The 14583-nt window shown below is 39.7% G+C and overlaps 2 protein-coding genes across 2 annotated transcripts; one reads left to right on the top strand and one right to left on the bottom strand.

Annotated features, from left to right (window-relative positions):
* LOC117289669 (adducin-related protein C1289.14-like) lies at positions 1–7327 on the top strand. The gene is made up of 5 exons (XM_033770894.1): positions 1–440; positions 1958–2156; positions 2660–2828; positions 3601–3845; positions 5601–7327. The coding sequence occupies exons 1-5, from the start codon at positions 379–381 to the stop codon at positions 5760–5762; spliced, it is 837 nt and encodes a 278-aa protein (XP_033626785.1). The 5' UTR covers positions 1–378; the 3' UTR covers positions 5763–7327.
* Positions 7328–7503: 176 nt separating this feature from the next.
* Positions 7504–14112, bottom strand: LOC117289335 (monomeric sarcosine oxidase-like). The gene is made up of 8 exons (XM_033770415.1): positions 13882–14112; positions 13241–13310; positions 11967–12158; positions 11161–11374; positions 10832–10998; positions 9960–10149; positions 9170–9303; positions 7504–8595 (listed from the first exon to the last, which is right to left on the bottom strand). Exons 1-8 carry the CDS (start codon positions 13979–13981, stop codon positions 8433–8435), a joined length of 1230 nt encoding a protein of 409 aa, XP_033626306.1. The 5' UTR covers positions 13982–14112; the 3' UTR covers positions 7504–8432.
* Positions 14113–14583: the final 471 nt, after the last annotated feature.

Consider the following 14583-nt stretch of genomic DNA (forward strand, 5'->3'; position numbering starts at 1 on the left):
AGATCAGTGCAGAGACAATGACCATTCCTATCAATGGGAAACAAAACATTCACTTGCTGAAATGGCGCCCATGCGTATTTCACGTCCCAACAATAAGCTTCAGTTCCGCATTTTGCGCCTTGCGGCGCTCTATTATCTTTGGTCTGCACACACACGCTCGGGTGATTTAGTCATTGAACTCGCGGCTGGCGTTGTCGTCCGTGACTACATCACCAGAGTCCAGTCTTTATCTCTGTGACTGTAAATGGAGCCCAGTGTTCACTGGTCTGGGGGCCTTAACAGTAGAATTTGTGCACGCTACACGTGATTCGTAATTTCTTTAATTTGTACACATACTGCACAGACTACTGACGGTGCACTTGTTGCCTTTTGATTGAGATGGGGCTTTTAAATCTCAGCCGGAATCTACTGCTTCGAGCTGCTTTTTCTAATTCGACGAGGTAACTACTAATACTAATGTTTGTATTAATTAAAGTAAATAGACTATGCGAGTAGAACCCGTGTTATTTATTATTTCATTCCACAACGTCATACCACCATGGTCCCCCATGGAGGAATAAATTATTCCTACTACATGGTCAACATAATCATTGTCAATTTCTATTATTATGTTCAATCTTACACTTAGGCCTATTTTACTTACTTTGTAGTCCTTTGATGGGCACCCATTTGATGCTTGTGGGGCCATAGTGCCATACTAATACATAGTAATATTGAAATAATAATAAAAATATCAAAGTCTGGTAGAATACAGGGCCACTCCATGGTTAGGGTTAGGCCATTAGGGTTATGGGTTAGCGGTTAGGGTTGTAGGGTACTTAGGTCTGTCGCCGAGTGTGGCCCTGTATCCTGTAGTTACTCCCAAAGTCTTATATAGCGCACGTATCTACCATAATAATTTGGGAGGCTAATCGTCCTTACTCGCAGCTAAGAGCTGAATTGCGAAGGACGCGGCTACAACGTGTTCGAGAAGCAGGCATGCAAGGGCGCATTCAGCTGCCAGCCACATCAACCCATTATGACCACGGAGCACAGCCAAGATCGAAAGTGTTTGATTTTTTCCTGAGGGAGGAAAGCCGGATAGTCTGGAAAACCCTCGTGGCACAGCAGAGAACCAACGCACAACTCAACTCACATATGGCCCCGACCGGGAATCGAACCGGGGTCACCTTGGTGAGAGGCGAGCGCTTTACGCACAAGCCAACCGTGCCAAACGAGGTACTCAAGGCACTGGGTACATACAAACTTTCAAAAGATAGGTTATTGCAGTGATAAATTCTGAGACCCAATTATTTAGCACCTTATAAGTGTTTACAAAGTGCTACATCGCATACAGCAGCCACAGCCAGGAACACCGGGGCGAACCCCTTCTCTTTTCGATTTAAGTGCACTTGGGTTCTTTTACATCAACACATGGGACCAACCAACGGCTTTTTTATGACCCATCCGAAGGACGAAGCAGTGGTTCAGTGTCTTGCTTATAAAGGACACAAGTGTCACGGCTAGGGATTCGAACCCACACTCTGCTGATCAGAGACACAAGAGGTTGAGTTCGGTGCTCTTAACCACTCGGCCAGGCCACTTCCATGCTACTCCTAGAACCATTGAAAATGAGGTTCAGTCCGCTATTGTGGAGATGGAGATGATAGCGGAACGAACCTCATAATATTAGGATCAAGTAGAGACAATAGCGGAACGAACCTCATAGTTCTAGGAGTACCCCCATACCAGAAGCCTAATGTTTTCGGACCCCCTAAGTTTAAGACACAGCTGGACACGTTTGGTAATTGTCAAAAACTCATATTATCCACTTGGCGTATCCCAACCTATGCATCAAATAACAACCCTGTGAAAGTTTGGGCTCACTGTAGTCGAAGTTGCCAAAGGAAAAATGAAAGGAAAACATTATGGAAAACTCTTCATTAATAACAGTTATTCTGATTTGAATTCTCCACAGGCGGACATTTTCCATTGTTGGAAATGAAGCAGAGCAAGCCAACCAACGAACCAGGGAAGATTTAGCCACCTCGTATCGGGGGTTTGATTATTATGGAATGGGCGAAGGGGTTTGTAATCATCTGACCACGATGGCACCAGCTCGTAATGGTCAAGGGAAGGTCATGTTGCTCATACCGTATGGACTCCATTGGAGTCAGGTCAGTAAACTAGTTGTTTCATACTTTAGTTTGCTGAGCTAACAGATAATGATGACTAGAGCAAGCTGTTGAGACCAATAATTGGTAAGAATGCACACAGCAATAGAGAAGTTTATAAGGAGAAGTTCCCTAATCCACTAAAACAAAAAAAATTCTACCTTCCGACCAGGAGGTCGTAGTTAATAAGCAGGACAGTTCTTTTCAGAGAAGTCTACCGAATTTCCGAATGTGGTGGTTAGGGGACATCCAAAATTACCGTTTTGAACCTGTTCTTATGTACAGAAATAGGAAACCATGCTTTTGAAATGCACATTATACAATTTACGTAAACACACAGTATCAGCAGGTACAAGTAAGACATTATTTTAAAAAAATGAGATTGCTGAGAAATTCAACATCTTTGGTCACAGCAGCTTTTTGAGAGTTAAGAATTAAAACTGTCTAAACAATATGCACACTATTATATCCTGACTGTATTTGGTTTGATGTCTTACACTCATCAGGTAACAGCAAAGTCTCTTATCGGTGTGGATATACATTCTATGAAACTGGTAGAAGGTGATGGTCTTGGGGAGGCTAGTGCAGTGGCTATCCATTCATCAATGTATCGCGCCTCGGGGGATGCTATCAGCTGTGTCATGCACCTACACCCTCCGTACGCTACAGGACTTGGTAAGAATTGTGTTTGACATCTCCCATATAAACCCAATTTCGCGAAGCCTGTAAGCACAACAACTCGTTAAGCACATAATAGAATTGCTTAGCAGAAACAGGTTGCCAGCCAAACATGCATTCTGGTTGCATTGTTGTGGTAAGTGCCAGCCCAAAGGACATTAAGTTTAAATTGTTGAGGCTGGTGCCCGACTCACTTTTCACTTAGCAAAGAAATTTATCATGCATGCAGTAATTTCTGCTTACCCGCTTTATGAAATTGGGCCCCAAATCAGCCTTTTCACTGGTCAATCTTTCAAAGGTAACTGAACTACTCGGTCGGACCACTTAAAGAGAATTCTGAATGGTCCTCTTACGCTGTAAGAAATGTGCCATGCACCTCAACCATCCATACTTACCAGGACTTGGAAATAATTGTGTTTCAGAGGGGTGGGGGAATGGAAGTGGCACCCTTATCGGGTATGTTACAGACGATGTGATCTCTGACGTCACTCGAAAACCATAACATGATTCGCGCATACCGCCGGGCAAAACCTTTGTGTTTTGGCAGCCAGCTTGAAAGTGTATGCAGTCTTACCATTGCTACGCGTCTTTTTGCCCGGCGAAACATGACGTATACAGTGTTTTGTCAACAGAGGGCGGTTTGAATGTGAACATAGGTCACATCGTCTATAATATTTTTTAATAAAGCAAAATACAGTGTAAAAAGTCCATGGGTATTATTGCAACTGTTATGTAATAATTATCATGGGGTTGCGCTTTGTCACTTCAGCGTGTTTAAAAGACCCGAGGCTGAAGATGGTCCACCAGAACAGTATGCGCTACTTCGGTAAGATCGCATACGACCGTGAATACGGAGGCACGGGGGATACGGGGGATGAGAGTGAACGACTCGCGAGAAATCTTCAAGGCAAACAGATCATGATCATGTGTAACCATGGGATCGTTGGGGTTGGTCAATCCGTCGCAGAAGTCTTCGATAACGTCTATTACTTTGAAAGAGCTGCTATGTTTCAGGTAAGTGAGTCAACCATTTAGTGCTGTATGCTCGGAACTATATGGTCATTAGTGTATGTTGGGGTTTGATAACTTCCTTTTGCATATTTTTGGAGCTCCTGGTAATATTGGGGTTTATTGATCAAAAGTGGTCTTCAGAGTAAATGTTGGTCAAAAAGAAACATTGATTTTCTCAGTCAAACATTCATTTGTTGATTTGGGAATATTTTTTCAAACTCATTATGCCTTTTCATTTAACGGTCTTTTGATTATTATAAAAAAATAAAAATGCTGTTAGTGATCTTATAGTTCTGAGCAGACGATAATGTGGTGTCACAAAGGTACAGTGAAAGCTTTCAAAAGTATCAAACAGGAAGTTATGCTCCACAACAAATCACAACTGGAATGATGCATTTATAATAAACCATACATAGATGTATGCGTTAAACCATTTGCCTTCCACCTCGTGGACCCTGGTTCGAATCCCACCGGGGGGGGGGCATTATGTGGATTGGGTTTTCAGTCCCTGCCTGACTGTGTGGGTTTCCCTAGAATAGTTCTTTGGGGTTTCCGCTCCATCATCTAAAACTGAAACTTCCTTCCTTGTTTTCTCTCCATTGGGCTCTTGGCTGGTAAAAAAAAAAGTGATCAAGTTCGCTTTTCTGAGAGTTCTTGGCTTGACAACCAAAATTATTAAGTGAAATGAAATCATAGAGTTGTATAGAAGAACTAGAGGGCGCACGTGGGATGCCAGTTTTGTCAACTTAGAAAATGGCCGCCTGTGCGCATGCCGGGCGCGTATATAGGCCAGTGTGCCCTCTAGTTCTTATATATAACTCTATGAATGAAATAGATACATTGAACCAATGAATCACCAAGAGCTGTTCAATGAGGCAATCATTATTGACAAGTTGTACAGGTTTTATGCCGACCCCACAAAACAAAGAACACTGAATGGTACAAGCCAACAATCCAAGTTGTTTTTGTTATGGGACATACATGTCTGTTGTTGTTTTTTTTAATGTTGACTTTGATAAGAGTGTTCTGGTTTGAACTAGTTGATATTGCTTGGTAACTCTGTGTTGTTGAAGTGGTAGGGCATCATTGTCATGAGCCTGCTTAGGGTCTATATAAAGTGGTGGTGTGATATTTAATCTGATAAACTGAGGGTAAACAAGGATTACCAGATAACTGTCATCCAGACTAAGGTCACCCATCAAATGCACTGAAATTTGGTAATGAGCAAAGGAGAGCTGTTTAAATACATTGTGAGAAAGTGAAGTTGTTTTTGAGAAAGAGGAAATTTCTCACTCTGATAATAGAATACTTCAGCACTGGACACTATATTGGTAATAACTCAAAATAATTGTTTGCATAAAAACTTACTTGGTAATGAGCAATGGAGAGCTGTTGATAGTATAAAACAACACGAGAAACGGCTCCCTTTGAAGTAACTTAGTTTTTGAAAAAGAGAAAATTTCTCACTGAAATAGTTAAAGACTTCAGGTCTGAAGCGAGCCTTTTATTATCATGCATCTGAAAGCACACAGAGTTGTGCAACAAGGTTTTTTTTTCTTCTTCGTTACTCTCATGCAATTTCGATTCTGTTTTTATTTTATGCATACATGTTGGGATACACGAAGTAAGAATACTGGTCTTTAACATTTCCCAAACATGTCCAGTGGCCTAAATTTTTTGCTTTTTGTAATTGATAGCTCAGTTGGTAGAGCGCCGGCATGTTCTTTTTTTTCACCCCAAACCTTTCTATCCCTTCAGAATAAAGCCGAGTCTTCAGGCAGAGAAGTTGAGGAGGTGAGTGACAAAGTTGCGAAGGGCGTGGCCGATTATTTTGACGACTATGGGATCTCCTACAAGATTGCTCACTTTGAAGGAATCAAAAACCTGCTCCTAAAAAGAGATTCTGATTTTTTGTTGTAGGTTATAAGTCTATTTGGTTCGCGGTAACACCATAAGCCATTGTGAGGTATGGTGGACAAAGTACTATGGGTGTGACAAGGTTTGGGTAAAATTAGCTTGTCTGTAAAAACCCAAATCAAACAGTGGACTCCTATTGTTGTCCGCCATATCTCAAAAAGGCTAATGTAATTGCCAGTTAGATTTTGTTCTACCTAGCAAGTAGTTACCGCAAACCAATTGATATCTCACCAAGCAATGCCTCAAATCCCATATGTGTAGAATACTTTGTAAACTGTTATGGTTTATCCATAGAAATAGAACTCTGAGAACGGTGAGTGTCTCATTGTGCGTGCAGTTTCGTTGTGAGATAGTTTTTATGCATGCGCATACGCCATTTTTTTACGCGTGTATGACAAATTATTTTGCCATACAGTAGACGTCACATTGACCACTGAAAACACGTAGATCGGTCTATGTGCGCTGCTATCTTGCAATTTTGCGATACATGCGTATCACGCAATGATCATTTTGCCATACAGGCATATCGCATGGTATCGATTTGCCGCGTCCACAGATGACACAAAGGGCGGCCGAGCTCAGCGCTCTCCGGGTTCTACTTCTATGGTTTTATCCCAAAGATTATTATTATTCAACAACAATTTTGAATCTATGCATCTCACTTTATTATTAAAAGGGCCACCATGTATTCTTATTCTAAGGGTTTATTTGTTTTAGGTGTTCAAGAAACAGGCGGAACAACCATTGTTATTGTCCGTTGCTTTTAAAATTAGTATTTCTTTTGATTATTCTTCTCATTGAATCTTGCCCGCAAACAAATGCATAGTTGTAAACCTTGCATATGGTTAAGTTAAAGCCATAAAAAATTCCTTATACTTATTGTGAAACCAATTGTAAATGAGTGACATGTAATGTCTGAATTATAGTAATAATTTTAGAGAAAAAAACTACTTGGAAAGTACCAAATTTTATATATTTTTGGCAGTGGCATAAAGTATACATTTTTATTTGGTGTGTGGTTATTTGCAAGAAGGCTTACAATTATGCATTTTTCAAACAGTGTGCGTTAGTTTCCAAGTTAAACGCATAGGTTTTGATTGCGAAAACCTTTGATCTCATTTGGTGTGGTGGGTGACTGAGAATTTATTCCCAACTGGTTTCTATGCCAATGCAAACTTTGATTATTACTTCAAGTGTTTTTTAACTGTGTATACAAATTCATCTGATATATCTCAATATCTTTAATGATGTACCATGAAACGGTATCTATATATAATTATGTATAAAATTATGAAATATATTAAAGCTTTTTACAATATTGGTTTTTAAGGTGGAAGGTATGGAGACATTGGATGAAATAAATAATTTAATAACAAAAGACTATTATCTGATTCTGATTTGTCTTGGGAATTCACATGCTTTAAAGACAGTGGACACTATTGGTAATTACTCAAACAAATTATTAGCATAAAACCTCGCTTGGTAACTTGTAATGGCGAGAGGTTGATAGTAAAAAACATCTTGAGAAACGGCTCCCTCTGAAGTGATGTAGTTTTCGAGAAAGAAGTAATTTTCCACAAATTTGATTTCGATACCTCAGATTTAGAACTTGAGGTCTCGAAATCAAGCATCTGAAAGAACACGACTTCCGCGTGACAAGGGTGTTTCTTCCTTAATTAGAAATCTAGCAACTTCGATGACCAATTGAGCTCAAATTTTAACAGGGTTGTTATTCTATGTACATGTTGAGATACACCAAGTGAGAAGACTGGTCTTGGACAATTGCCAATAGTGTCCAGTGCCTTTAAGTCAATCATTGTTCAATGTGAGTTGTGATTTTGTGTGATAAACTATGCCAGTCTGCAATATGATATCATGTGGGGAATAGATCTACACAGGTACACAGTCAACCCTCCTACTGTCTGACCATTTAATATTATTCACTGCACTGTGGTTTTGAATTATAAATTTATTTTTATATGCCATTCTACAGTATAATATAATGTGGTGAATAGATTTACACTGTACACAGTCAACCCTCCTACTGTCTGACCATTCAATATTATTCACTGCACTGTGGTTTTGAATTATACATTTATTTTTACATGCCATTCTACAGTATAATATAATGTGGTGAATAGATTTATACAGTACACAGTCAACCCTCCTACTGTCTGACCATTCTTAATATCATCAACTGTGGTTTTTATATTGCAAGTTATGCCAGCCTGCAATATGATATCATGTGGTGTGAATAGATCTACACAGTACACAGTCAACCCTCCTACTGTCTGACCCTTTAATATTATCCACTGCGGTTTTACTTTATCAATTATGCCAGCCTGCAATAATGTGGCGCATCGATCTACACAGACACAGTCAACACTCCTTCTGTGTTGGCTTCGAGCCTAGTCATCACTTATGCTATTTATTTTAAAGTGTCATATTTCAGTAATACTTTGAAATAAATTGTATGGCATTATAATCTGTATATATTTAACATGTTTTTACAGTACATTTCAACAGAAAAAAATAATCTATCAGCGTTGTATTTTATGCATCTGTTTGATTGCACCAAGTGCACATTGTCTTTGACAATATTACCAAAAGTGTCCAATACCTTTAACCCCAATCTGCTCTGATTTACTCCAAAGTGATTTCATCAATACATGATCATAGTTTAGCTTCTTGGAGTTTAGTGATGCCAAGCTGGAATAAGGGTTTAAAATTAGGATCGGTCAGTGCCTCCCGATCAAGACTGAAACCCGATATGTCGTATTCCGTGCGGTCGTCTATGGCTAACTCACTCAAAATCCGCCCAAGAACACTTGCAAATCTGAAACGAATAATATGAAGAAGTGTATCAATCTTGGTTTCATCGATGTGTGTAAGTTGATGTGTACTTTCCTGAGTTCTGTGGAAACAAATCACAGGCATATTACTCGGGTGGGATTCGAACTTTGCAATTCTAGAGCTTTGTCTTACCAACTAGGCCACTGAGATTGCCCGGTAGCTAGAGGCAGTTCGAACCGTATATTATTTTAGCAGCGGGTACCGCAACTTTTTAATAAAATAATGTTAAAATCAAAGTTAATCAATGAAATCCATCAATCAGTTTAATTCCACAGTATAAAAATCACAATCATCATCAAATCAAAGACAATGCAAATTTGAATTGAGAGATAAATAGGTGTTTGATAAGATTAACTAAATAAAGATTGAATAAGCATGGAAATTCATGAACCTGTGGAGGGACGCACAAATAAGCAAAGCTTGTAAGGTTCTTGTAATGTTCTTTATGCCCGATGCGTAACATAATTTGTTCAAGAAATAACAAATTATTGATACATTATTGTGGGAGTATAATATAACATGTATGTTAAAATTGTAAAAAACATGTAAAACCTTACTTGAAGGCGTGACCGGCACCACAGCACATAACGACTTCCGGGTAATTGGTACGATGGCACGTGTCGATTACAAAATGGCGGTCGGGGGGCATTGTGTACAGGCAGGTTTTAGCATGTAGAATCGGACCCAGAGACTGTACAAAAAGAAAATGGATAAATTTCAGAGGACATTCGTGTATAAATTACCACGAAACCTTTCAGTTTCAGAAAAACTGACGAGAAAAAAAAAAATACTTGAAGCATTTCTCGTATACCGTCTCTCAGAAGTCGGAACCCAGGAAGAAAATTGATTAAATTTCAGACGACATTCGTGTGTATAAAACTGCACGAAACCTTTTAGTTTAAAAAAAAAACAGTTATCGAGCAAAAAAGTACTTAGAAACGAAGAAATCATTCGTGCATTTCTCGTAACGTTTTTCAGTAGTAAAAACTCATAAATGTGTGACATGTGTGAATTGTAAGCTGGGCAATAACATTTACTTCAAGGGGTCGCTTGAGTGATGGTGTCAATTCTAACTCACTCATCGTCTGTCCAATCAGATACGACGAGCATTCTGATCGAAACCACTGGTTCTTTTCAGAATCAACACTACTCAAAAGAGATATCATCACGGTGTTCACGCAAACCTCTCTGATTTATACGCGCTCCAAAAGTTTCAAATTCTACAGATAAAAGAGATCCTCGGTTCCTTGAAATTATAGACACGCGCCAAATCTTTGTTGTGTGAGATGGATGACTCACAATAACGCCTAAAAGAAAACAATCTCTGAGCAACTCCCAAAAACCTACCCTCGGGATGTGCTCCTTCGAGAAGTCCAGACATTCCTTGAGTCTTTTCTGATCAGGGATGAATGTCCGAGTCTCAGCCGTGACCGTCTGTCCTCCAGCATCAACCCCTATCTTGACGCCCGAGTTGCCGTGAATTGGCATGCCGTAAAGATCCAGCCCAGTGTCTGAATGGTAGATCCAGATCGGAAACCTGACATGGGGTAGAGATCAATTTGCAAATAAACGTCTGTTGATGACAGTTTTTAAATTGTTGTATCCTTTCCTGGAAGAGATGTTTTAGTGTCCAAAGATTGTTAATACCTTTTGTAGGCTAGAGTCAAGCTTTTTGGGCAATGACATGAATCCCTTTTCACAGTGAATGAAGATGCATGTAGTAGTATTTACCTGTAGAAGTTTCAGCTTCATTAGTCGTCAGTTTTCGAGAGAGAAAAAAAGTGAAAATCACAGAGCGATGTTTTCAGGAGAGTCGCGTAAATATGTTGTACATGCAGGCTTAAGTAATTTTCGTCTCCAGAGTAAATACGTGCTTTTGTTTTGTACTTTTAGTGTCCTCCAAAAAGTACCCAAACCCTTTGAATGGTTTCGAACAGAATTGCATTGATGTGTCTAAGGCCCGTTTCAAACGTCGCACCCTTGCCGTGCCAAATTTAAAAAGTCCGATTTTGTTTCGACACGGCAAGAGCATGATGTTTGAAACCAGTTTTGAATTCGGCGCGCTTAAGAGGCCCTTAGCTTGACAGACCCTGCCGTGTTACTATTGAAAGTTCGACAGATGCACGACTTGGTTTCGTAAACAGCGCCGCCCTCCCGCAGTTGTTTAGGCGTTAACATGACAGGGAAAGTGGAAAAAGAGGTGGTCATAATATACTTACTTGCTTTTTGTGAACTCCTTCATATTTGGTGTGCCGAGATACACGACCTGTTCCTGTGTGACCGTGAGTGGCAAGGAAACTCCCGCCGAGTCCAGGACCTCATTCGCCCACGCCCCGGCCGCTACGATGAGGCGTCTGCACCGGAACGTGCCACGGTTCGTCAAAACCTTAAAAATTTATAAGATTATAAGAATTGAGTTGGAATAAAAAAGAAGATGCGGTTCCGGGCGTGTTTTTTGGCGACCATGACGAGACACAAGTTCCTGAAGTCAAATTTGAGAGCTACGTGAAAACGGGTCGGTATCTCCCTAAAATACATCAGCCCTTACCTGGATGGTTCCATCTTCTGTCTTCTTCATTCCTTCAACTTTTGTCTCTTCAAGGACCGTAGCACCATACTTTCTGGCTAGTTGTATATGCACAGCGTTAGCCAATGCAGCATCCACCAACCCACTACCTTCTTGGTATACTGCAACGTAGTTATCACTGGCAGTGAACTGTGGATAACGATAATTTAGACGCAAGCCATCGAGCCGCTCGTACCTATGGAAACACACCATGGTCCAATTTCAAACTTGCTAGACAAATGTTGCTTAGCATAAACAGGTTACAGGCTAGCATTCCTTGAATTTTACATTCTTATGACTGGTGCCCGATTCATGTGTTGCTTTTTTAGCAAAGAAATTTGTTTCAACCGTGTTGTTATTCGAAAAAGACTGCGGTGGTCGAAACGTCAGGCCATAAACATTTGTTGGTGCACTAATAATGGAAATTTTCGGCTGGTAAACAGTTTGCAATAGCTTAATATCTTCCACACAACAAATAAATATATCTTTATTATATTAGTAGCTAGATGTTAAACAATGCAGGACATGGTACACAATGAAAAAAAACCCACCTGAAATGCGAATAACTTGCAGGACAAATCAAATATGCAAATGCAAAAAATAATAGTTAATGGCCTGACGTGTCGACCCATATCCATTTTTATCAGAATATGCTAGGGTCGAAACGTAAGCCAGACCATTAAAATTTTGTTTTGCATTTATATCATAGGTCCTTTTAGTTGGTAAGCAGGTTGCAAGCGCAAATTCAATTTTCCCAATGAAACAATATAAACAGACGATTAATTTACTGGATCCCGCATTTCTCCATGGACTCTGCATATCGGTTGACGATAGTTTCCCCAATGCCTCCCTTTCGACTGAAGTTAATGCCTCCCGTAGTATGGACGAGTTGCAAGCCTGAGTCCTGCTCTACCTCACGCCAGCAAGAGTACGCCCCGGTAGCTAGCCTTGTATACTGATGGTCACTGTACGACAGACGACTACAATAAAAGGTAGAAAACCAAAGACACAATAGTTGTATTGAAAGTCAGGGAATTATAAGACTGCATTTATTAGGGGCCTACATGGGTTTTATTTTCGAGGTTGATTTTTTAAGTATTTCGTTAGAGTGGCTTCATCATAGCGCTCATGTCCGTCAAGACACTTCAACATTCAGTATGTTCCTTTTTCTGCAAGGAATATGAGACCTACTCCATTGACATAATACCATGTAATGGTTTTACCACATGCTGTGATGCAATATGCTGCAAATCAAACCAGGAACACAACGATTAAATGAAAACTATACAAAATGTTACAAAAAATGGTGTACTCGGTAGGTGTTTTACAAATGTCACCCATGACGTCACATTTAAATGTGGGCTCGCAAGAACACATAAGCCCCCCCCCCCCTCCCAAACACTCTCCAAACGTCACCCATTCATCCCAACAACGTTCTCCAAAAGCAGTTATGCAGTATAGAGCATTATTGAATCTGTTGATGGTTTGACCATAAAGGTAGAAATAGTAATCACATTGTTGTTCAATAGAAAATGCAGTTATAGTTCTGTGAACACAGTCTGGTTCCATATTATGATAATGATGTTTACAAAAAAGTATCAGGCAGCAGGCCTATAAAGGAGATCCGTGCTGGGCCCAATTTCATAGAGCTGCTAAGCACAAAAATTTGCTTAGCATGAAACTGTTTGCCTTGATAAAAACAGGATTACCAACCAAATTTCCACATGATAAGCAAACAACAGCTGAATACATGTAACAAGCAATATGCAACAATAGGAAATCATTTTGGTTGGTAATCCTGTTTTTATTAAGAAAGACATTTCATGCCAAGCAAATTTTTGTGCTTAGCAGCTCTATGACATTGGGCCCTGGTCGTTTGCAAGCAACCATTTTAAAAAGAAAAAACGCTGGAGTTCGGTCATTCCTTCTTCATGGTTTCCCTTTGAAAATAGTACATTAATGACATTTGAGATAAGGGGTTATTTTTATGCCATTTTGGTAAGGGGTTTATGATAGTGTTTCACTGTCAAAATTGACATCGCCAATTGTCTCGTTATCTTACATGATTCTCGAATGGTCCTGTGAACCGCCATTGTGGTGCCCCAACTTATACTGCTCCAGACCTAGAACCTCTAAATAATAAGTACCAAAAAAAAAGAGAAGATTGAAGTTATTTCATTTTGTCGGCGTAACAGAGACACCTTTTAAAACTGCATACAATGTTACTTAATAATTGATGGCTATTCCACTTCTTTAGAGAACTTTAAAAAGTAGTATTTTGGAGTCATTATGAATGAATATCTATTGTGTAAAACCCAAACTAGTATTAAAAAAAATACTATTTTATTTGTGTCGCATAGTTACACGGTCACCTTAAACAAAATATTACTTAAAATATCTTGGTGGCTCTTCCATTTCCTTGGAGTCAGAAAAAAACATGAATGAACATTTTTTAGTTAGACCGTGACTGTTTTCATAAACAATGTGATTAATTCCCATGCAAAATTACACACGCCAAGAAGCTTATGAAATGTAATGCACACGGTCCTCTTGGGAAATGCTAACAATTAATTTGCACACGGGTCCTATCTCTTGGAAAGTTCAAACTTAATTTTGGCACTGGCAGATCATTGCAATAAAATAAATGGTTTGCATGAATTGCATTACTTGTTCGTTGATTGTGTAACTACGGCCTATACTTACTTGACCCAGCTCGTTTTGACAACCAATAAACAGCACCACTGCCGATGCCTCCACATCCTACGACAATATACTCGAACCATTTCCCTTTCTCTCCTTCCATGGTTTTGCCGAGTCCTGTAGTAGACTTTCAAAATACTGTTTCTGTCTGACAACTGCTGCAAGTGTGTTGTTTTATACCTTGCAGGTAAGCAGCTATCTAGCTAGGTAGGCCGCTATGTTGCCCGTGTTATAACCTCTTGATCCCATCCGCACTATACTGCCTGTGTATTATTAACGCTGGGCATACAGTCAACTTTATGGACCCCCGCACAAATTATTGTATAGGCTAGAATGGTTTAACTTCAATAGTTTATTGCTCCATGCTTCAATGGGTGAACGAACAGTTCAGTATGATCATGGAAAATAGACTCCTCCTTGGTAAATAGTGTGGGGTTCGTAGCAACCAACTTTTTGTTGAGCCGTCGAATTTTATAACAATTGTGTGTGTATGTGCATGGTATGTGTGTGTGGGTCAAGTAAGAGTTTAGACCTCTGTTACCATCGCTTTGTGGGATTTCAATTTAATATCGGGTAGCCTATCTGAATCCCTCAATGAAACAAAATAAACCCCACTTCTTGTTCATCACAAAGCCTGGACCCATTTTCAAGATGGGCACATATCTATCATAATAACAACGGTCTTTTTAAGCTGTTATTTTGCAC

Source organism: Asterias rubens, chromosome 4 (genome assembly GCF_902459465.1).
Source record: "Asterias rubens chromosome 4, eAstRub1.3, whole genome shotgun sequence".
In the NCBI taxonomy this organism is placed as follows: domain Eukaryota; kingdom Metazoa; phylum Echinodermata; class Asteroidea; order Forcipulatida; family Asteriidae; genus Asterias; species Asterias rubens.

Coding starts and splice junctions, on each gene's coding strand:
- LOC117289335 (XM_033770415.1), bottom strand. CDS start 13,981: ATGGAAGGAGAGAAAGGGAAATGGTTCGAGTATATTGTCGTAGGATGT. Junction 10,150..10,831: donor AAGGAGTTCACAAAAAGCAA/GTAAGTATATTA, acceptor ACCCCATGTCAG/GTTTCCGATCTGGATCTACC. Junction 9,304..9,959: donor CGAAGGAGCACATCCCGAGG/GTAGGTTTTTGG, acceptor CTTTTTGTACAG/TCTCTGGGTCCGATTCTACA.
- LOC117289669 (XM_033770894.1), top strand. CDS start 379: ATGGGGCTTTTAAATCTCAGCCGGAATCTACTGCTTCGAGCTGCTTTT. Junction 441..1,957: donor GCTTTTTCTAATTCGACGAG/GTAACTACTAAT, acceptor AATTCTCCACAG/GCGGACATTTTCCATTGTTG. Junction 2,157..2,659: donor ATGGACTCCATTGGAGTCAG/GTCAGTAAACTA, acceptor TACACTCATCAG/GTAACAGCAAAGTCTCTTAT.